The sequence below is a fragment of the Macrobrachium nipponense genome, chromosome 39 (assembly GCF_015104395.2).
Source record: "Macrobrachium nipponense isolate FS-2020 chromosome 39, ASM1510439v2, whole genome shotgun sequence".
Classification (NCBI taxonomy): domain Eukaryota; kingdom Metazoa; phylum Arthropoda; class Malacostraca; order Decapoda; family Palaemonidae; genus Macrobrachium; species Macrobrachium nipponense.
This window is the reverse complement of record NC_061099.1, coordinates 18,313,938-18,336,674: the sequence shown is the minus strand read 5'-3', so window position 1 is coordinate 18,336,674 and position 22,737 is coordinate 18,313,938. Positions and strand designations below refer to the sequence as shown.

At 36.2% G+C, this 22,737-nt stretch overlaps 1 protein-coding gene and 1 long non-coding RNA gene across 2 annotated transcripts in view; both read left to right on the top strand.

Annotated features, from left to right (window-relative positions):
• The window catches only part of LOC135210167 (cyclin-L1-like), a 66,030-nt gene extending 46,148 nt beyond the window's left edge, over nucleotides 1–19,882 (top strand). The window contains exons 5-8 of the mRNA XM_064242993.1: nucleotides 12,936–13,140; nucleotides 18,161–18,348; nucleotides 18,466–18,720; nucleotides 18,888–19,882. Of these exons, the coding sequence (XP_064099063.1) occupies nucleotides 12,936–13,140; nucleotides 18,161–18,348; nucleotides 18,466–18,720; nucleotides 18,888–19,230 (991 nt within the window). The 3' untranslated portion in view covers nucleotides 19,231–19,882. The remainder of the gene's footprint in view (nucleotides 1–12,935; nucleotides 13,141–18,160; nucleotides 18,349–18,465; nucleotides 18,721–18,887) is intronic.
• A 2,551-nt stretch (nucleotides 19,883–22,433) lies between these two features.
• Nucleotides 22,434–22,737, top strand: part of LOC135210533 (uncharacterized) — an 85,044-nt gene continuing 84,740 nt past the window's right edge. Inside the window, exon 1 of the long non-coding RNA XR_010313531.1 lies at nucleotides 22,434–22,476. This is a non-coding gene — a long non-coding RNA (uncharacterized LOC135210533). The remainder of the gene's footprint in view (nucleotides 22,477–22,737) is intronic.

The window sequence follows — 22,737 nt, the reverse complement described above, 5'->3', positions numbered from 1 at the left end:
CAATTTATTCTGAAAGTACAGTGGTACCTTGACAAAAGTCTCAACTTACGAAAAATTCAAGTTACGAAAGCAAATACGAAGATTGGTTTGGCTCTTCATACGAAAATAGTTCAGGTTACGAAAGGTTGTTGCTGTAAAGTCCTGAGATTCGCCCAGACCATCGATCGATAACAATTTTAAAACTCACGTGCCGCCAACTGAGTAGACTTGCCACCATCCTCCCACTCTCCCATTGGTTCCTGATGTTAGTCACCGCCTTAAGATCCTGCTCTCCTATTGGTCAGTATCTACCCCATGTGCTCTATGTATTCTATTGGTAAAAGAATGCAGTAAATTGAAAAATTTATTCATGCAATACATTTAATAAAAAAAAAAACATTAGGTAAGGATAGAATAAAGAATAGAAATGAGTGGTTATTATACTGTTTAGTAGTTTCAGTAGTTGAAGAGAGGAGATAATGAAAATTTATGATTACGTGCTGTACTGTGTGCTAGGTAAAAGCGGTTTCTTGGCGATCTTTCGCTGCTTGTATTGTGAACGTAAACAAAAGGTTGGAAGCTTCTTTTTTTTTTTTTTTTTTTTATTATTATTAATATTATTATTATTATTATTATTATTATTAATATTATTATTATTATAGTTAATGGTTACTTAATAATTATTTGAAATGAGTACATGCAATACATTTAATTAGAAAAATTGTGAATTAGATATCATAAAATATAAAATAAATCACACTGCTATCATTGAAGCCAACAAATATTTTCTAGAATTCTTCTGTTTTAATATATGTTTCATTATAGCTGTCAGTAACTCGGTATCTCCATTAGGTAAAGATAGAATAAAGAATAAAAATGAATGGTTATTATACTGTTTGGTAGTTTCAGTAGTTGAAGAGAGAGAATGAAAATTTATGATTACTAAACTCTGTGCTAGGTAAAAGTGGTTGCTTGGCGATCGTTCGGTATTCGTAGTGCTCGACATAAACAAAAGGTTGAGAGGTTTTTGTTTTTGTTTGTGTATTATAGTCAATGATTAATTATTGATTATTTGAAATGAGTAAATACTGATTATTTATATATATTATTGACATATTCTAAGCTTTTAGCTTCTTAAAGTTAGATGTCAGAATCATAGACTAGGCTACAGAAGCAAATGCTAACATATGCTAGGCTTATTGCTAAGGGACATATGCTATAGTCCTAATATATGTAGTAAAAATGGGGTTGAACATTACATGCAGTTGAATATTTCTCAAGTATGTGCAGTATTTTGCCTTTTTGGAATCATATTTCTTCTGTCGGATAGGCATCGTAACCCTAGAACATGTGTTGTAAGCCTGGAAATAATGTAATGGGGTGTTTTTGTAGGGCTTGGAACGAATTAGGCAATTTACATGTAAAATGCGGTTCAAGATACGAAAAGCTCAGGTTATGAAGGCCGCCTCAGAACGGATTAATTTCGTATCTTGAGGTACCACTGTAACCATTTTTCAAATTCTATTTCCTCCCTTGATACTTAATATTAAAGCCTGGGATTACTACTATATATAGACATGATGGAGACCTCCAATCAAATTATGAGTTTTTTCCCTAAAAGGTTTTTTTTTTTTTTTTTTTTTTTTTTTTTTTTATAGAAATTTTTCCATTATGGTAACAAAATAAACCCTATAAATCAGGGAAAAATGTAAGAAAAAAATTGAACAAAAACTAGAAAAGAGTGGCTACATTTGATTGTTTTATAACGTCTTTCTAAGTTATATACCAAATTTCAATGCTATAGCTTTAAAACTAAGGGAGAAGATAAAATTTGAAGGTCTATAAGTATAGTTTTGAGATAAGGGCATTCAAAGTTTTTATTTGTATTTTTACAAAGACTGGTAATAAAGTAAATCATGATTATTATGAATTTTATGTTCCTTTTTGGGTATTAATAAACCAAAACTGTTTATCATAATTTAATCTTAAATGAAGATCTCTTTGCTCAAAGATCATAGCCTGGGGCACTGCGTTAGGCGAGACGGGGCGCTCCTTACACAACACTCTCTCTCCTTCACAAACTATGCTGTTATTGCCGATGTTATGATCTTCTGAACTCTTATTTGGGTCATTTTTATTCTGTATGTTAGCAAGATGTTTTGTTTGTCTTTTCCTCTTTGGCATGATGAAAACCTTGGAGAAACAAAGAAAAACAGACGTAAAAGCAATCGAATGTCAGGTTAAACTTGAACGTGTACTCTCTTGTTTCTGCTCGCACTGAAGGGTGTAAAGCTCAGTCTTCCCATCTTTTGACTCATGGAACCTCTACAGATGCCATTGCTCACAATTTGTTTGATAATAATTATCAAATTTTACGATAACAGAAGAAATAACTGCATTTTCTTGTACGGATCTGTTTTTGGATTATTGGGTTACTTTTACTAATTAACCCGTAACTATGAAAGAAAAGGGAATATTGACGAAATAGTTCCTATACGCATTCTCCATTGCCATACAAAGCTCCATGAATTTTTTCATGATTTTGTTTTTGTCGCCTTATATTGGCCGGCCGGCACCCTTAAAGGAAGTGAGCACGTTTGTCAAGACAGAAGGCACAATGTGCCTCCTGCTGACTGTCTCCCTACCGAGACTGCTGCCCCAGCCCAAACCCACAAGCTCAAGAGAAGGTTGTGATTTGTCATCCCATTGTTTGCAGTGACATCCTTGCTCTACCTGCCCTGACTGGTATCATACCAGTCCTCTTCCCATGATTTGGCCACTGCATTTTTGCCTTGAGTGCCTCCTTCCTTGTCATTGGTCAAGGAGGCACTCACTTTACAGATGCCTTCTTCATGTCTCGCCCCTAGAAGTAGGTTACTTTGGTAATGCAGTTACATTTAGGGTTTTTGATCAGTTCTACACACTTGAGTTATATGCTTCAATTTTAGCCCCTCATAATTGTAGATGTGACCATACCATTATCCCAGCGCCTTCAGTTGTATTCACCCAGAGTCATCTTCAGCACTGATACCTGTGCTGCTCGAAGATGTGTTGCTTTCAAAGCCAGTTAGCCAAGTCCTATGTTGACATTCATCCTCCATCCCATTGAGCAGTCATGAAGTCATCACAGACATTCCTCCTCAGAGCTTTAGAGCAGGGAGATTATTAGCAACATAGTTCCAAGAGCAAATAGTGGTTGTTAGAAGTAGAACAACTGGTTTTTTGTTGGATCTGTATACAAAATTATTACATACTTCTTCACTGAACAAGAAGCAGTATGCTTGTATCTCGTCTGCCTTTTTATACTAATTTAATGACACTTCAGCTAAAAGAATTATTTCAATTTCTTTCCCATTGTGGTTATATATCCTCAAGAGTTCATGTTCTGGAGAAATTTTTACACCGACCTCATCTTTCCAACAAGATTCAGAAGCCTAGGTCTTTCAGTAGTATCACCAGGAGTTTGTGGTGGTGGTGTGTGTGTGTGTGTGTGTGTGTTTTGTGTGTGGGTGGGGCGGTGGGGGATTTAATATGCTTGTCCTTGATACAATTCCTTTATTCTTTATAGCATGGTATTCCATTACTTATCTCAATCCTATGAGTTGTCAGGTAGTTTCTGTCCCAATTTCCCAAATCATGTGGTTAGCAGCCAATACTTCTCACCCCAGTTGAAAATATACAGCTAATTAAAATTGGAAGAGTTTGTTGTGAGGCAAATTAAATTTTAAAATGTGTTTCGACATAGACCCACTACTTTCAAAGGTTCAGCTTTCTAAAGCTGCCATTTTTTAATTTACTTCATGAACAGAGAATTTTACGTTGGCAAAGTAGACACACCAGTAGAAAACCTTAAAAGGGCCTTAGGATGATGGTAAATAGAAAAGTATGTGAAATAACTTGAGACCTACAAGCAGCTGAAGAGCTGTCATGCATGTGTTTCTAGGACATGTGAAAGCCTGATAAAGGAAGAAATATGACCTGAAGAGTGGAAGAAAATCTTCAAGTAATAATAGAAAGAAAAGAGAGTGTGTTGCAATGTGAAAATTGTGGAGAAATTAAGCTGCCTAAGGGTCCTCTGAAACTATTGGAAATGGTGCTGGAGGCATCTACAGGAAGGACACAGAAGTGAAAGATTGTAACACAGTGGTTCTTGAAAGGGCATTTTAACAGTCTACCAGACCAATAGGAATTACAAAGGTAGAGGGGATCAGTAAGACTCAGAGCAGTTTAGTGATGCTATTCTACTAGAAAACAAAATGTAGAGTGAAGACAGTGGCGGGTGTATCAGAATGATTTGAGATAAGTTGTTATCATCAAATATTAGCAGAGAGGCCTTTGCAAATATATCTTAGTAAGAGAAGTAGTGCTGAAAAGGTCATCCTTTGAATGCTGCTTTACATAGAAGACTTGGTGTCAACTGTAGAATCTTGAGAAATAGGTTTTAAAGAAGGAAGAGTGGAATGGAGAGAGAGGTCAAGTGTCATTATAAGCTAAACAGGCCAGATAGTGTATAGAAAGGAATCAAAGAAAAAATTGACAGCACTTTTGATGGAACCATACCTTTTGGAAGCTTTTGCTTTACGCACTTGGGACCCGTTGTTTCATGCAGTTTTGGAACCAGTGATGGTAGTATTCTACTAAATTCTTATTGGGTCTACTATGTCGTACCCATCACCATTCTTTTTGGCCTTCTTACTATTCAACATTTACCTGTTTAAGTTGCTGTGCCCTGTGTAACTTTAAAGCTCTGTAGAAAACATGGATGATGGTTTTTTTTTTTATTTTTTTCGGTTTTTTTTTTTTTTTTTTTTTTTATGGTTTTTTTTTTTTTTTTTTTTTTTTTATTATTATTATTATTATTATTATTTTATTATTGATTATTATTATTATTATTAATTATTTTGATTTATTTTATTATTAATGCTATGCATACTGTATGAAAAGTATCATAAAATTGCATACTGTAACTAAAAGTTCAACACCAGCAGAAAATCGCAAATCATTTTGGAGATGATAGTTTGTTGCTGAGATACATGGAGCATAAGAAAAAGTTAATGGGTCACTAATACCTTTGCTATTCAAGGGTGAGCATGTCGTAACTGCTGAAAACTTGCTAAGTACGACGTCATTATGATGTAATTATGACCAAATTTGGTGCTGTGCACAAATTGATGTAGGATCTCTTTAGAATTCTAAAACTATGTGGCCCGGTTGCACCAACTGTCATGTGTCACCATGTCATTGGGTAACTTGACACAATGGAATCGCAATTTGTCATAGTTAAATTACACAGCTAGTAACTCGTAATTGTGACTTGCAGCATCAATTAAAACATCTACTATCACTTGGTGACGTGGTAATGATTCACGGTGATTTGGTTGCCATTGAAAGGAAACTTTATTTACAAACATTGCTTCCAAGTATTCACAAACATTGCTTCCAAAATCTTATAAAGCCATTTTTATATAACATTTTGCCTAGCTCCCTCAGTGGCGTGGTCGGTTTGGTCTTGGACAACCGCCTCTGTGGCCGCGAGTTCGATTCTCGGTCTTTCCACCGAGGCATCAGAGATGTGTATTTCTGGTGATGGAAGGTTACTCTCGACGCGGTTCGGAAGTCATGTAAAGACTGGCGGCTGAATGACCACTGGTTCCATGCAACATAAAAACACTGTTCTTAGTAGGGCTGTGATAACCGAAAACTACCATTGACTGAAAGTCGCGATTAATGGCTCCTCTCTTAGTTATGTTATGGCCCGCCGATAACCAGAATTCAGCACGTTATGGGGCCAGAAATTGCCGATTTTCTGGTGCTAGACAAGCCCCATTAAAGCCGATCACCATTAACCGAGTCCATATATTTCTTTTTGAGGAATTATTAAAGTCTAAGGCCTAGTTTTCTCCTAACAAATAAAGTGAAGTCTAGTTTTCACTTAATGAATGAAGACCTTTTTCTAATTAGGAATGAGTAGAATTCAAGTGAGTTTTTTACAAATAAGTTAGCGTCGAATATCCGGTTGTCGCTGTTCGATAAGCGCTGTAAAACCGGATTGCTGATAACCAGGGACTGCCTCTATTTGTCTTGTAGTGTATAACATTTAATCATACAGTGGGAAATTTAATTGTTTGAAGCTGGATGAGTGTTTTCTTACACATATTTTGTTAATTTTTGATTACTCAACTCTTAGGGTTTAAGAACAGTGTCCTGAAGTTTGACCTCATTGAGAAGTTTATATTCTATGTACTTGGACGCTGTTACCAGAGAGAAGATTTTGCCAAATTGAAAAAATCAGGGCAAATTATCTCTTTAGCACAACTTGCAGTTGGTAGAAAGAAAATTGGCATTTTTGTAATAAGAAATAAAAATACAAGCAAATGTCTTCTGGCTTTAGGCTTAGAAATATAGAAAATGGAACGGGTACATACACGTTTGGTAATGCTGCTAAAATTATAGTAACCTTGGCTACTGGTGTTGGGTTCATAGTGAATCAGTGCTGTCCGACATAAGTGGTAAAAAAATCGTCCTTGCTCTAGGATGAAATAGGATGACCGAGTCGTGTTCATTTCAAAATTAAAAGGTTTAAGTCATAAAACAAACAGTGAGTTTGCACAAGCACAGATTTGATTTGCAATTGTCTGAAAGAGCTCCATTTCTTTTTTAAATGGGTCAAGTTCTGAGAGTAGGCTTTCAGGTATGGTGTCATTGTGTTTTCCTTGGTTGGGAAAGACATTATTATTTTACCATTACCCCCTTCCAGAATCAATACTTTCTGCCAATCACTGCAATTTAGGATGTCTTTGGCTTTCCTAATTATTATATTTTTTTTAGGATAAATGCACTCCTTAACCCTTAAACGCAGAGCCGCTATTTACCAAAGTGTGTCTCGTATGCCAGCGGCGTTCGGGAGTTAGCACCGAAGTGGAAAATTAAAAAAAAAAAAAATCACAGCACACTTAGTTTTTAAGATTGAGAATTAATTTTGGGCTCCCTTTTTTTGTCATTGCCGGAAGTTTAGTATGCTACCATCAGAAATGAAATAAAAATCATTTTCATATATAAATATTTGAATATATAGCAGCGCAAAAAAAAAATGTCATATATACAAATCGTGCTGTGAGCAAAACAGTTAAAGTTAATGAGTTAATTTTTTTTCGTTGTATTGTACACTAAAATGCGATGATTTTGGTATATAACAAATTGTAAAACGATCAAAGCAACACAAGAGTTTGTTGCAAAATAAAGGTAATTGATTGAATATTACTAGACATAAGTGTTTTAGCTTACAATTGCAGTTTTCGACCATTTTGGTTGAGTTAAAGTTGACCGAAGGTCGAATTTTTTCTATTTATCATGATTTATATGAAAATATTTCGAAACTTATAAAAGCTACAACCATGACTAATTTTTTGTTGTATTCTACATGAAATTGCGCACATTTTCATATATAAATTTTTTTTTTTATTCTCTCTCTCTCTCTCTCTCTCTCTCTCTCTCTCTCTCGTCTCTCTCCGGGTCATCTCTCTCTCTCTCTCTCTCTCTCTCTCCAAAAATTCACCATAAATCGAAATATAGTGCTAGAGACTTTCAATTTGTTGCAAAATGAAAGTATAAATGATTGAATATTACTAGAATGTAAGAGTTTTAGCTTACAATTGCGTTTTTCTACCATTTCAGTCGAGTCAAAGTTGACCGAAGATTGAAATTTTGGCACTTGCCGTGATTTATATGAAAATATTCCAAAACTGTTAAAAGCTACAACCATGGGTTGTTTTTTTGTTGTATTCTACATGAAATTGTGCACATTTTCATATATAAAACCTTATGCAATGACTAATATAAAACGGTGCAAACATTACGACACACTGACAAAAGAATTTCCGAGAATTTCGGCAGTTACCGCACGGACGTAAGGATTTTTTTTTCTCAAAAAATTCACCATAAATCAAAATATTGTGTTAGAGACTTCCAATTTGTTGCAAAATGAAGGTAAATGATTGAATATTACTAGAATGTAAGAGTTTTAGCTTACAATTGCGTTTTTTGCCATTTTAGTAGGGTCAAAGTTGACCGAAGGTTGAAATTTTGGCACTTATCGTGATTTATATGAAAATATTTCAAAACTGATAAAAGCTACAACCATGGGTTGTTTTTTGTTGTGTTCTATGTAAAATTGCACACATTTTCTTATATAAAACTGCAAAAATTACGATAAAGTGACGAAAGAATTTCTGATGTGTCGCTGATGCTTTTTAGTGCGAGAAGAAAGAAATTCGCGCATACGCGCCTGGGTAACACTTGTAAACAAAACAGCAGCATCCCTCAAGGCGCTTGATTCCAAATTTTTTGTCAAGTAGGCCTATAACTATTTTTCCCTGAATATTTAAAAAAACTTTTTGTAGTCGACATATCGTACATCAATTAATTCCCCGACAGACAATTTTAGTCCATTTTAGCAGATATGATGATAATACAAGACAACATATTTATGAAAAAAAGGTCAACAATATGCATAGGCAATTAAAAAAAAAAAAAAAAAAGTGGCTCTTGTTACTGTGGGACGTTCTTTCAAAATGTTGTTAGGTGAGCTCAGTACCCCATGGGTTATAGCTCCAAAAATGACCAGGTTAGTGTCATAAAAAAGGCTGCTGTTACTCTGAACAGAAATATGAAATATGTATTCTTGCATAACTTGGAGCATTTGTCTACCCAGCTGTTGTTATTATTATGTATAAAAATTACTCAGAATTGGAGATTACCATTGCTGCTAAAATGATAGTAACCCAGGCTACTGCTGTTAGGTATTTGGTGACTCAGTGCAGCCTGACATGCATAAAAAAAATCTTTCTTGCTTTAGAGTGAAACAGGATACCTAAGTCATGTCATTTTAGTTCAAAAGGAAAAGCTGTAATCATAAGGTAAACTGATTTTACTCCTCGATAATCCATTAAAGGGTTCAGGTGTTGGAGCTCATTCAAGGTAAGAGCTCCAGGACATTGTAGCCAGCTTTGCCACTCCCCTGAGTGCTATGCGCCTTTGGTGTGTATCTTAGTAAATTAAGAAGTTCCGAAGGAGTAAAGAAAACTGGGCTCTGAACCATATTATAAAGGTGACCTTGTGCTAACAGCATAGTCTTGGGAAAAGAGAAAGGAATTTTAGCTAGAGAGGGCACAGGACAGAGTTGAACTTGGAGAATATAACATCTTCATAACCCATTAAATTGAAAAGTTGGTGTAAGAATTAGGATCCTGAAGATAATCATAATGAAAGCAGTTGTCATACATTTGATCGATTAACGATCATCTCCCAGGTAACTAACATGGCATATGGCATTGTACAAGGAAGATCTATTGCAGTGCCACTAATCAATGCAACAGATGGTTAACAGAATCCTAGAACCAGGCAGTGAAGTTGACATGTTATCTTGACTTTTGCAAGGTAACATAGTTGAAACCTTGATACTCGGCAACAAGTCAAAGGAAACCACATAGGTTGGACTTACAGAACCTGATTACACAATTTCCTCTCAAATTTAACTCTAGTTTGTGGTAATGGATTATTTTCCTAACCAACCCATGTCATGTAATGTTTCCCACAGTGACCTGTTCTTGGGCTTGTACTCATGTTAGTTTCATTGGGAACTACCTTCAATCTTATTAACTATAGCCAAATAGATCTACTGGAGTGCATTCTACGCAATTTTTGTAGGAAAGAGGATTAACTTGCATGAAATTTTATTTTGTTATCTTGAAGGCAGTGAAGTCGAAAAGCTTGCAGCCTTGGCATGAATGCCATAAAATTCTAGACATAAAATCCAAGAAGGGTTGTTTATTAATCTGCCAACGTATTAAAACTAGAAACCTTTGCCCTCCAACATCACCACCATCTTAGAATGGGTACCAGATGCTCAGTGCCTTAACATACTTTATCTCTCAAAGCCTCTGAAATATGGCATCCATTTTAGTGCATCACAGCTATTGTGAACATCCTAAATACATGTTAGTGTAAGACAGGTTCTTGGACATCCTACCAAATTATCAAAGATGCAGTGCCATCGGTCATTTCAGCAACTGTAGCGCTATGCAAAATTTCTAATTTGATCAGACTCCTTGTTTTTAGGTCCCATCTCCATTAACGTAAACATATAATATCTAAGTCCATATGGGAGGGTCTCAGCAATGTTATTCCCCCATCCCCAGTTAGGTAGAACTGGCCTTCAGGTAATTGTCTCAGTTGCATTCACGCAGTCATGAAAGGATTAGTCATTGTCATTCAGCAGTTTGTTAGGAACTCATCTCTACCCTGGAAATTTGTGCAGCTATTGTAATAGCATTTTCATTTATGGGAAAACACCTTTTGACAGTAACTAGTAAGTTGTGCCTTTCATGTTTCCAGCTTAATTTTGGAGTGAAATTAAATTTTTGTGAATAGTATATCCTTAAGTTTTATTACTTACGTATTCATGTTTATTGTAGAGAGCTTTTTATTGACTTGTAAAACCAGTATTTTTCTCTCCTTTGTCCACAAAGGGTTCATTTCATATTGTAGTTAGTTGAATGCTTGCTTTTGTTGTTGACACTGAAGTTTATCTTCTTTTCCTTTCCTAATTGTTTACATACTTGATGGAGCAACCAGTATCTCTTTTTACTCTTATTTTCCAGTGGTTCCTGGTATTCATACATGGTGAAGATAGTGCAGTTATCACTGGAAAAAATATTTCCTGTAGAATTAACAAAAAATTGTAAATTGAACCTTTGCAGAAGGATCAGAATCACTGATATATTGTGTTTTGGTAAACAAGCTACTATCTTCACTTGATCCAGTTAACAGCCCAATGCTTGACCACTTTTATATGAGGGCATGTACTGGTCCCTAGTCTGCTATAGAAGGACCTAATGGAAGGCTAGCAGTTTTAAGGAGAAATGTATCAGTGAGAATGAGAATGGTTATTTTGAAGATTTTACTTTCACCCCCCCAAAAAAATCATCAGTTTCCAGCTCTTTATTTAGGCCTTATCTCTTTCCTCAAGACATCATATCAAACTCTTGGATACTTCGAAAGGTCAAGAATCATATCATGATAAGAAAGTGTCACCATTACATTATTAAGGAAGAATAATTAGTCTTTTTAATTAGGTTTTATTACTGTAAATGTAAAGAATTCCATGAGTTGGGTATAATGTTAGAAAGATGATAATTCCTAAGAACATAGTTTATGATTTTGCTGAGATGAACACAATCGATTCATTATTAGAAGAGTAATTCAGTGGTTACATTTAGGGTGTTATTATATGACTAGATTTTAAAAATATTTTTATTTTAATTTTTTGTGTACTAGAGTTTTTTGGTCAGCTACATTTAGTGGCTCAAGGTTTGGTTCCAGGCACGTCATTACTGAGTATAAAAAAATAAACATTTTTTCATAAGATCTTGGTGCAGAGCTTTTCTTTTAGGTCACTATTTTTGTTTTATAATAGTTTTCATAATTCTATGAAGGTTAGACAATTATTAATTGTATAAAATAGGTAACATGACAAGATGCAAATGTAATTTGAGATATCTTGGTCATTAGAAACTGTCAGAGGTATATACTTTTATTATATTTTAAGGATAAATGACCAGCAGCCATTTTGAGTGCTAATTACCCGTTGTCTTGTATTACTTGCATTATATTAATGTGTGGTTTTGTTCCATCTCAGAGGAAGGCGGGGCAAGGTAAGTAGTGTTGGTGAGAGGCCACCAGCACTGCCCTAGCGCCCTCCAACACCACCACAACAACCTTGACCATCTGCACAACCACCACCACCTCCACTTCCCCTCTGCCTGTGCGGCGTGGTGCTGCCTGGCATACGGCGTGTAGTCTGGCTGGGCGCCCACCCTGTCACTCGTGGCCTCCCCTTCGCTTGTGTGTGGTGCCGACACGTGGTTTCTGCCTGACTGGTGCCTTTGGCAGCAACTCCCTCTTATGCTCTACAGAAAGTGTGCCTTCCAGCATTTACTTGCCACTAGTTCATGATAATTACCAATTTTTCTGAGAAGCATTGCAATAACTTGAGTGATTTTTAGTAGTTATGCCATAGTATGGTAACTTTTTAAATTAGCATCAAGATTGCTTTTTTGGTTGCCGTGAAGTTAATTTGCTAATGATATAATGCAGTACTTTTGAAATAATGTGAAAAAGTTTTGATTTTGCATTCGTCTGCATTGAAACCATTTTTAGGTAAGTAACTCTCTGGCTGGAAGTGTTTCAGGAACTGCATGCAGATGAATCAAGAACCACACATGATGATAACTTTGAAGTGAAATGTGCTAAAGTTGGTATCCTTGCCATCAGTCTTAATGTATTGTTAAAGAAGAGCATAAAATGAATTGACTAGAAATGATTATATATTTCATGAAGTAACTCAGTAGTGGAAGTGGTGTAAGTTGCTGCGTTGGCACATAATATGCGAAGGCAAGATTTTGCTATGGTGGGTTGGGGATGAACACCATGCACTAAGCTCTCTTTGCAGGTGGTGTTTCTGTTAAGCATAATGTATGCAACAGGCAAGAATGTGGCAGCCATACTCCAGTTGAAGTCATCATGAGAGATGAGAAAGGAGGAGGGGAAGGAAGAAGAGAGATTGGATGGTGGAAAGTAAGGGAAATAGGTCAGGTTGGGAAGGTGGAAAGGAGAGAGAGAGAGCAGGGTCTGGCAAGATCGATGGGCTTCGTCACATGCGACAATCTCATCCAAGTCTCTTGTGCACCTCTTGTTTCTTTTGTCTTGGTTTGTATGTCATTTTATTAACAAAGGAAAGTAGCGTCAGTTGTCTTTCAGAAAGGGAAACCTCTAGTGAGGTGTCATGATATAAAGACTTACTGCAGCTTCACTGCCTAATTGTTTTGTGCCTGGTAACCATTAAGTTCTTGAGCCTCTTGTAGGCTGCAAAACCCCCCAGCACGTATTTTCTTCCACAGGAACTACATGAATGACGCCTTGCGGACAGATGTCTTTGTACGGTACAAGCCCGAGACAATTGCCTGTGCTTGTATATGGTTGGCAGCAAGGTTTCTCAAAGTGCCTTTACCTGAACAGCCTCCATGGTACCTCGTGGTTAATGTGACACAGGAGAGCATAGAAGATGTAGCTGCCTCGATTCTCCAGTTGTATACCAGGAAAAAGGTAAATATCCATTGTTTATTGATCGAAAAATCTTTGTGTACTTACAGAAATACAGTACATCAGCTAATTAGTTTCACTTAAACCAGACAACTGGTCACATTTACGTAATTTATTAGCAAATATTTTCAAAATTTCTAGTAATCACACAAATATTTTTCTCTACATTTGAACTTCTGAGGTTACATTTAGTGAATTTAAGGTGCAGATGGGTACATACATGTAATAAATGTAGTGTGCCATTTTATGGAAGTCATTAACTTATGTTAATTTCCATAATTATTGCAATGCATTCATAAGCTAATATTATAGTTAAACAGGTACAGCCGTGGATAACCAGACATGGCCGCTACTAGAAAGGAGAAGCAGGAACTGAATTACAGATTTGGAAGATTTCTTTTAAACTTCCGTTTGACTGCTGCGTGACATTAGTGGAGATTGTGATGAAGGTTCTTGCGTTGTCTGGATGGAGAGTCCTCACCGCCTCCCTCTCAGTCAGTCTCTAGGCAGCCAGGTTTGAGTGTCCATGGCTGTACTTGACAGGTCATTCATGGTTTTAATTGAGATCACTAAAGTCTTCAAAATTATTAAGAATTGTAGGCCAAATTGAAAGCACAATTGATTTTTAATGATGGCAATATCCCTAGTAAGTTAGTGTTTATTTAAAGTAAGGTTTCTCATTGAAAACTGGAAAGAGTTTTAGATTTTGGCTTGTCACTTTTTTAATCTTGTAAGAGTTCTATGCTGGTTTGAAGTTCTGAGATTGGCTCCTAACTTTCTGGGTTGAGGCTAAAATCAATATGCATAGCTGTCAAATGTTTAGTGCTGGTAGGATATATTGTCAAGAATACAGTAGTTTTACCCAGGAAATCCATTGTTTCTGGTTTGTAAGGTTTTTAAAGACGGGAAATTCAAAACTGCTTAGGGAGCACATTGAAATGATCAATAATCCTTAATCCTCAATTCATATTTCAGACTATACATTATTTATGTGATATAATATTTGTACATTTATGTGAGGATAATTATTGTTGCATTCTGTCTCTCTATGTGGCAGACATTTATATACATTATATAGTTTTGGTTTGATCATTATAAACCCATCAGTCATAAATAGCCTTAATCTATCCAAATGGCTCTCTAGTTGGCGTATGAAAAAGATCTCACTGTGCATGGCCAGACCATAATGAATCATCCCACCCAGCTAATTCTATCATGTGACTTATTGGAGTGCAGAATTATGTCAAGCACCTCTTCCAGGATTAGCATAATTTTTTTTTCTTTTGTGCATCATAGTAATAGCACACCTCTCTCTCACGGTTGGCATGGAAGAATGAGCAAAGTTGAATCGGAGAATCATTTTGGCATGTGCAGTGAATTTCAAGATTTTTCAAGTTAATTTAACCTTGAAACTGGACATCAGTTAGCATGGCAAACATGTATTTGAACGATTTTATTTTATTCCGTTTCCAGGGCTATTTTCTCTGCATTTATTACTGCATTAGGGGAATTGGCATCATAATCAGTATATAATGCTTTTCCTCTTTCCAGTTTTCAATTAAAGCTGGTCAGTTACTGAAGTAGGACAGTTATATGATGAAAGATCAAATGGATCATATAAATAAAAAGTTTGTAGGTAGCATAGTCTGGGAGGGAGCATTCAGAGTACTATATGCAGTTGGCTTTATACCCTTATGGGAAGTGTATTTTCAATTTGTGTTCAGTTCTGTACTATGTGCATGAATACACAAAGCGCATTAGGCAGTATGCCTGTATGAGGAATCATTATTGATAAAGTTGTGTAGATCATGAAATTTGTGTGCATTAGGTGAAGCATGTAAAAAGAGTGCTTTTTGGCAGTGAAGATTTTTTCCAGTTATGGGGTAAACTAGAAGAAATATTCAGTTTTAGCATACCACACTGACTTTTACTTGTGCACATCTGGAACCTAGTTGAAAATCTCCATCTTGGTGTTTATTACCCCTGCTCAAGTGTCTATGTAATGTCGTTGATTGTTCAAATGTAATAGTATTTCTCCAGGAGAAATTAGGCCATGTGGGTGCTTGTCAAAGGGAGTGTTGATTCTGATATAGCCTAAGTAATTTTCCTTATCTTGGCGCACTCAGATTTTGCGGAATAGGTTATTTTTAAGTATGTTGAAATTAGACACCCTTTAGTTAAAGTAGTGTAGTTATATCCAAGACAGACTTGATAGTTTGTAAGGGCTCACACTTATTCAGACTGGCTTTTGAAAATATTCCAAAATTGAAACGAAACATTGAATATAACTGTAGATAGTGAAATTATTGCTGTAATTTCTATAAAGGAAAAAAAAAATAGTAGTAGTAGTGGACCCCCACCTATTCACGGTTTCACCTTTTTGTGGATTTCACAGATTTTCTCACAGAAATATTAGCTAATTACTGTATTTTCACATTTTGTGACTAATTGCATTTTTTCTAAAAACTTAAAATATTCAGGTATAAGCATTTTTAGATAGATTTTTTTTTCTTTTTTTTTTTTTATCCCACAACTATCAGAATAAGCAGTTATAAGCATTTTTAGAGGAGTGTTGGATATTTCCACCAGGTTGTGGTACACATTCCCCCGGAAATCCCCAGGGGTCGACTGTATTCTTTTCTCAACAGCTTTTGTTGAGAGATATCCACATTCCACTGAGGTTCTTATTACCATGAAGCTGCTCGATTTTGTTATAAATATAGTAATAATGGGTGTTGGTATATTCAAGTTTGAAATGTGCTGTAATACTTTGTCTCATGTTACAAACCCCTAATTTTCTGGTGCTTTTCATCTTATGATTTTTTTTTGTTGATTCATTAATGGATATTCTTATTTGCTTTACTAAATAAATTTAGTTTAGGTTTTTAGAAATAAGTGGAAGCATGTTGCTTCTAAACACCAAACTTCACTACATATATCGTTTTCTAAGTACTAACTAACAGTAGAAAGTTGTTTTAGAAATTAAGCTTTACTGTCGAGAAACACAGCCAGCACTGATCTGCATTAGTAGGTCCAAAAAGGGTGGCAGAAACAAAATCACCTATATTTGGTTTATGCTAGTCTACATAAAATTTAGCTTACTTTTGCTGTTATTTATCCTACTCCAAGCATACAATAGAACGGAATTATTAGACTTGCATGTCCTGACCATAAGAATGCCGGAACAAACACCAGAGTTAATAATACATGGAGAATTCACAGAAGCAAGATAAATTTAGCATTCCCAGCCAAGGAAGCAGGCACCTTCAGAGGTTAATACCCCTGAGCACTTTCTTCTAGAATTATGCATGCAATTGACTGGAAAAGGATTGTGTCTAAGGATCAGTTTGGTTTTAACTGGTTGAGGGGGCCAACTAGTAGAATATCACTCAATTAAGAATGTGTTGGTGATAGGCCAGATATGAACCTTGCTCTTTCTACCTCCTGGCAAACATAATTAAAACACCTTTTTGGCCTCTACTTAAATTGAGATTTAAGACTATAGATATACTAGGTGGGGCTGTGTTGAAACAGATTTAGTGTTCATGGTAAATTTTTTTGCACATAAACCTAACATATACTACTTACTTTCTGCCTCTCAGCCCTTTTTGAATCTTGGTGCTTGCATGTATGAGGTAACTAGGGAGGTAGTTGGTTCCTTTCTTTGTATCCAGGTGGCTCTTACTTAATGATCCTCCTCATGCCTAAGAGACAAAAGATGGAATTTTCATGAAACTCGATTCTGCAAATCGGTTTGTATTAAAAAAATTTTATGTTTTATTATAAACTTGTTTTATATTTTATATAGATAGATAGATAGATAGATAGAGATAGATAGATAGATAGATAGATAGATAGATAGGAGTTGAATTAAATGGAAAATTGTTCTTGTGTAGCCCTGACTGGAAGTGTGAAAAAGAAGGGAAAAGGGGTGGATAAAAAATATTATCAGATTGCTGAGACATATAACAATCAAGGTTCAGTGTTGCTGGGGTTCACTTTTTCTTCACATGATATCTGCCCACCATATGCTAATATGACCTTAATCTCTGTTAGATAGTAACTAACTGCAGATGAATAATGCATATGAGTGCAATCAACTGGATAAACCAGCTTATCAGAACTTATCATGTGTTGTACATATATAGTAATAGTGGCCAAGAACATTGCTCAAAGGAATGCTAAGATTACAATCGCCTATTCATTAAAGTTCCCATAAACTTTTTGCAATCTGTTAAAGTTTTAAAGATATAAAGCATTAAATGCTCCTTTAACTCCCATGTATCTTAGTGTGAAAATGGTTACATGATCAGCACAGTCAAAAGCACTTGTGAAGACAATACAAATCATATAAACTACTTGATATAAGGATTTCTGTAACAGCATTGAAAAGGGAAAGATTAGCACAAGCACTCAAGATCTTGTAAAAATCATATTTTAGACTAGGGAATTGATAATGATTGTCAACAGGCAGAGAATGAACAAGTTTGAACATTAGCCAGTTGGGTAACAACTGCTGTTTTCCAATATTTGCAAAAAGAAACCTTGAGTTTGGCCAATAGAGTCATAAGACTTTCATATCAGAAGAATAATTGCTTATAGTTTAAAGCTTTTAGCTTATAATTTACTAAGTGGTAAACGAAGTACCTCACGATAGCATTCTCAGCAGTACTTTGTTAATGTTGGCAATTAATATCACATAACTGTTTGCCATAAGATTTTAAAAGGTTTGTCCTGTATACATTTATCCTTCCCTTGGCCACTACAAAGTTTTAAGCCTCAAACTTCTTATACATCTGGCAACAAGGCATTAAATAGAAACAGTTGCCACCTGTATAATTTTATTTGGTTTCCATTGTTTCTTTTATTCTGTTTCCATTATTGATAAAAGTTAGTTTAATCTCATGTGAATTATTTGAAGAGTATTTTAATCCTCAAACACTACCACTGACCTTGTCTTAGATTGAAGTATGCATAGGTTTTAAAGTTTGGGGAGTGACAGAAATTACTTTTATCTTTACAGGTAAAATTGGAAGCTCTTGAAACCAAAGTTGAAGAGATTAGGAGAGAGCAACAAGAAGCTAGGTTAAGAAGTAAAGCAGTAGCCTCTTTAGCGACCCCACAGACAAACACCGCCTTCAGTCCTGGCTCCAGAAATAATACTCCAAGCAAAAATACGTCCCCTCATAAACGTTCTTCGTCTCCAGAAAGGTGGGTCCTCTCTCTCTCATACAGTTTTAATTTATGTATACTATATGAGTAGTACTTTTGTAAATTTGTAGGTGGATATATTTTGTATATTCATATTTTTTCTTATATTCTTTACAGAAATTCTGCAAGGAAAAGAAGTGCTAGTAGTAGCCGTTCTAAAAGTCGCAGCCGCACTCCATCCAGATCACCTCATCGTAGGTCTCGCAAGAAGCACCGTCGGGATTCTCATTCATCACGCTCTCACACACGTTCACGAAGTCGAACTAGAAGCAGATCAAGGTCACACTCCAGGGATCGTCACAGAGCAAGCAAGAAGTATTCTCGTTCGCCTTCACCGACTGTCACCCCACCCCCACGGTTTACCAAGCACAAGTATGTATAGCAGTAATTATGCAAATTGGTTTAATGTTTATGGTGAGACAGTTACCCCCTTTGTCATTTCATTATCTTCAAGAAACTTTGCATTAACCTTTCAGGTATTTGGAATTTTATATTAGTGACTCCTAATTTAATTTTTTTTCTTTCCTCACTTTTCACAGGGATAAAGGGCCTATTGTTAGGTCACGTTCTAGATCACATTCCCGTTCTCCCCAAAGAAATTATGAGAAGTATGATCGCTTTGAAAAGGAAAGATATCCCAAAAATGATCGTTATGAGAAGAATGACAGATACAGAGAAGAGAAGTCTAGCAAGTATGAAGTTAAGGAAAAAGGGGACAAATATGCCAATAAGTACAGCAGTAGTAAGTATGAGCGTTACGAAGTTGATAAGAAAAAATATGAGAGGGAAGACAAAAAGTATTATGATAATGGATTTGGTAAACCTCATAAAACTAAGAAGAATGGTCGCCATAGATCTAGATCTCGAGATAGACGACGGTAGGTAAGCTAGGCCATTGTTTTTTTTTTTAGGTGATAAATCAAGATGAGCATATCAAGCTCACATTTGGTGCAATGAAGAAGTGCTTCATTATTTTATTGAAGAAGCTTGTCTTGAAATTTTTATATGTTAAACTTTCTTCATAATTCTGACTGGAATGAAACAGCTGTCTACCCCTTGTATTACAAATTTTAAAACTGTAAAATAAGGAGAGAAGTAATGTTTGTGTAAGAGTTGGCTAATTGTGTTACCAAGAGCTGGTATTAGTAAAATTTAGGAATTATTTTACTGAGAGGAAAGTCATTAGTTTGATCTTTTTGTGCTGAAGTACTTTTCACAAACTTAATTTCTATAATTTAATATTTGTTGTGAATAAATGAGGGAGATAGCGCTGGTTGAATGCTTTTAAAAGAGTTTCTCGTGCCTGTGAATGAGTCTGTACTATGTTAATTCTAGATGTAGTCAAGAGTTATATGTTATACAAGAAAAAAGTATCTTTTGTCTCAGTGAAAATGTTAGCTGTATAGACTTGGTTTTTTAACTGTGATCATGTATATAGATACAAACCAAGTTTAACTTATTGTAATTTTTTTTCGTAAACATGTATATTTACATTTTATATATACTAGAAAATTAAAACTATTTTTATTACAACGCTCTGTTATTTTACTTTCCAATACGACAAAAACTCCTCCAATACCACTACTAAAAATTGATAACCGACTTCTTTAGATAACATTTTTCAAATTTTGGAAGGTTCCTAGTCGTAGTGACAGAAGTGACAAGTGCCACCATAAATGAGATAGTGAATGGACGAGACCTTAATTACCATGAGATAGTGAATGGACGAGACCTTAATTACCACAGAAACAGACACCAGGTTTGAGGATGTAGTATTTAAATAGCCAGATGAAGTAATATTGTAGTCTTGTCTGCTAAGTTAATGGATAAAAGAATTATAGACTAAGAAGACGAAAGGCTTACGATATATGATTTTATGAAATTTACGTAGTTGAGCACCTTGGGATATTCAGCGCTTAGGACAGTGAAGAGGAGTTGGAGTTACTGAACAACAAGATGGAGATTTGGGAAATAAAGGTAAAGTAAAGGATCTAAAGATGGAACTGATAAAACCCCACAGTTGCACCTCCACATAATAGTGAGAGGTGGACAAGAAGGAAGCAGGACTGAAGGTAAAGTTCAAGAAGAAGCAAGCAGCAAGATAACCAAAAGAAGCTTTTAAGATGCAAGAGGGAGAAGCTGAAAATTTTGAATTTGTTTATGAAAATTTTGAATTTATGTTGAAAGTGTACTGACAGCATGTGAATGGTGAGATATGCATGTTGTACCTGGTGAGAAATTCTGAATACAAAGGTTAATTACTGAAAGGATAAGATTACAAAGTGAATAAATGAGAAAGGAAGTATAAAGGACTGGAAGTGCCATAAAGTATAGTTGAGGTGCAAAAAAGGCAGACACTGGGAAAAGGTAATAGAAGAAGAGGGAAGGAATACTATTCTGGACAGCAAGGTGGTTATGAAAGGATTGTAACCATGGTTAACTACTTAAATGATTAGAATTTAGAAATTCATTAAGAAAAAAAAATAAACGGTAATGATGAGATGTTTTGAAATAGTTTCAAAGAAAATTCACATGAACTGGAATGTAGAATAATCAAGGTTACCAGTAGGCAACATAAGAGCTGAAGAGGTTGAAAAGTTGCTGGAAGCAAGGCTGAGGAAATTCGACATTTTCCAAGACAATTTGACTGTTCAATAAAACCAATGCGCCAGGGTTCTTTACTACTTACTCCCCTTTGCTAAGGAATGGAGTATATGCTACCGAATAGAGGGTTGGATATCTGTACACCAAGCAACCAAACTATCAGTATGACTACCTTACTCACCTGTATCAGACCAGTCCAGTGAATGACGTGTCTGTTCCTCAACCCGCCTGTAGGAAGAAGGAAAGGTACAAGAGAAAGAAAGAGACCAGCCAACCCATTCATCCACACAATCATCGTAGGTAAGATACAAATGTACCCTGTTAAGGGCAACGATGAGTTACACAATCTGTTGGGCAGCCACCACAGGACCTAGGGAAGATGTGTCCATAGATGTGTGGGCAACATCTTTAAGACAGAAAGAGGTGAATGTGGACTGTGTCGAAGTACCAGCACTCCGAACTCTATGAACCGTCAAATTCTTCTTGAAAGCCAGAGAGGGACTAATACCCCTGACATTGTGGTATAGCCTGCACAGACGGCGGCGGAATCAACAAGTCAAATACACCTGTCTGATATCTTCATGTATACAAAACGAGATTGTATTCTTGGACACCTCTTTCTTCGTATGGCCCGTGCTAACAAAAAGCCTACAACAACCTGGCCTAAGATGTTGTGTCCTTTTAAGATAGCAACACAGAACCCTGGCAGACATAGCAAAAGCTCATGAGAATCACTGCCCACAAAGTCATCCAGTGATGGAATGGAAAAGGAGGTGAACCTATCATCGTGCACCAAGAGATTCTGGGTCTTGGCCACAAATTCCGGGACAAATTCGAAGGACACTGACCGCCAACCCCTGGTGTGCTTCACATCATAGCTCAGGAAGTGTAGCTCCCCCACTCTCTTTGGAGACGCCAAGGCCAGGAGGAAAACTGTTTCGAGTGTCAAGTTCGTCTGATGAACAATCCAAAGGGTCATAAGGAGCTTTAGTGAAACTTCTTAAGACCAGGGAAACCTCCCACGTTCGGGTTGAGCTCTCTAGGAGAACACGACTGCTCAAACCCCTCAACTAGTAAGGAGAGTTCCCAGGATGAGGAGATGTCGATACCTGTAAGACATAACATAAAACTCGGGGCCGTCCTGTATCCTCTAATGGCAGAAACGGACAAATCTTTCTCATTCCTGAGGAAGGTAAAAAAGTCTGCTATGTACTGAATAGAGGTTCCGAGTGGAAAAAAATGAAGTTTTCATAATAAAACTAATATTGTAATACTCACCTGAACACCTGAATTAGCCCTAATCCCAATTAGCCCGAACAACTCTCAATTACCCATCCCACTAGTGGGAAATTTGTTTTTAACAGTCAGCGTTGCCAACGCTGCAAGTAAAAACTTCCTTGAGTTACCATCCCAGACGGTTGGCAACGCTGGTACAGGTGTGTGTCGTTACTCTTATCTTCCTCAATTGCTTATCTGGTTCAGATTGATGTGGGGAAGGAGGGTGGGAATCATTCAGGTGTTCAGGTGAGTATTACAATATTAGTTTTATTATGAAAACTTCATATTGCAATACATCCCCTGAACACCTGAATTAGCCCGATTAACAACACTTAGAGGGGGAGGGATCAATCCTCTTGCCCGCCTCTTACTACCGTATAGATGGTAACTCATTCACTAATCTATCTAGTACCCTTATGCAACTTAAACTCACTTGATCTGTTATTCCTTTCGGTGCAGAGACGTATTGGAGAGTACTTCGATCGTCTGTCGAGTCAGTACTGTCTA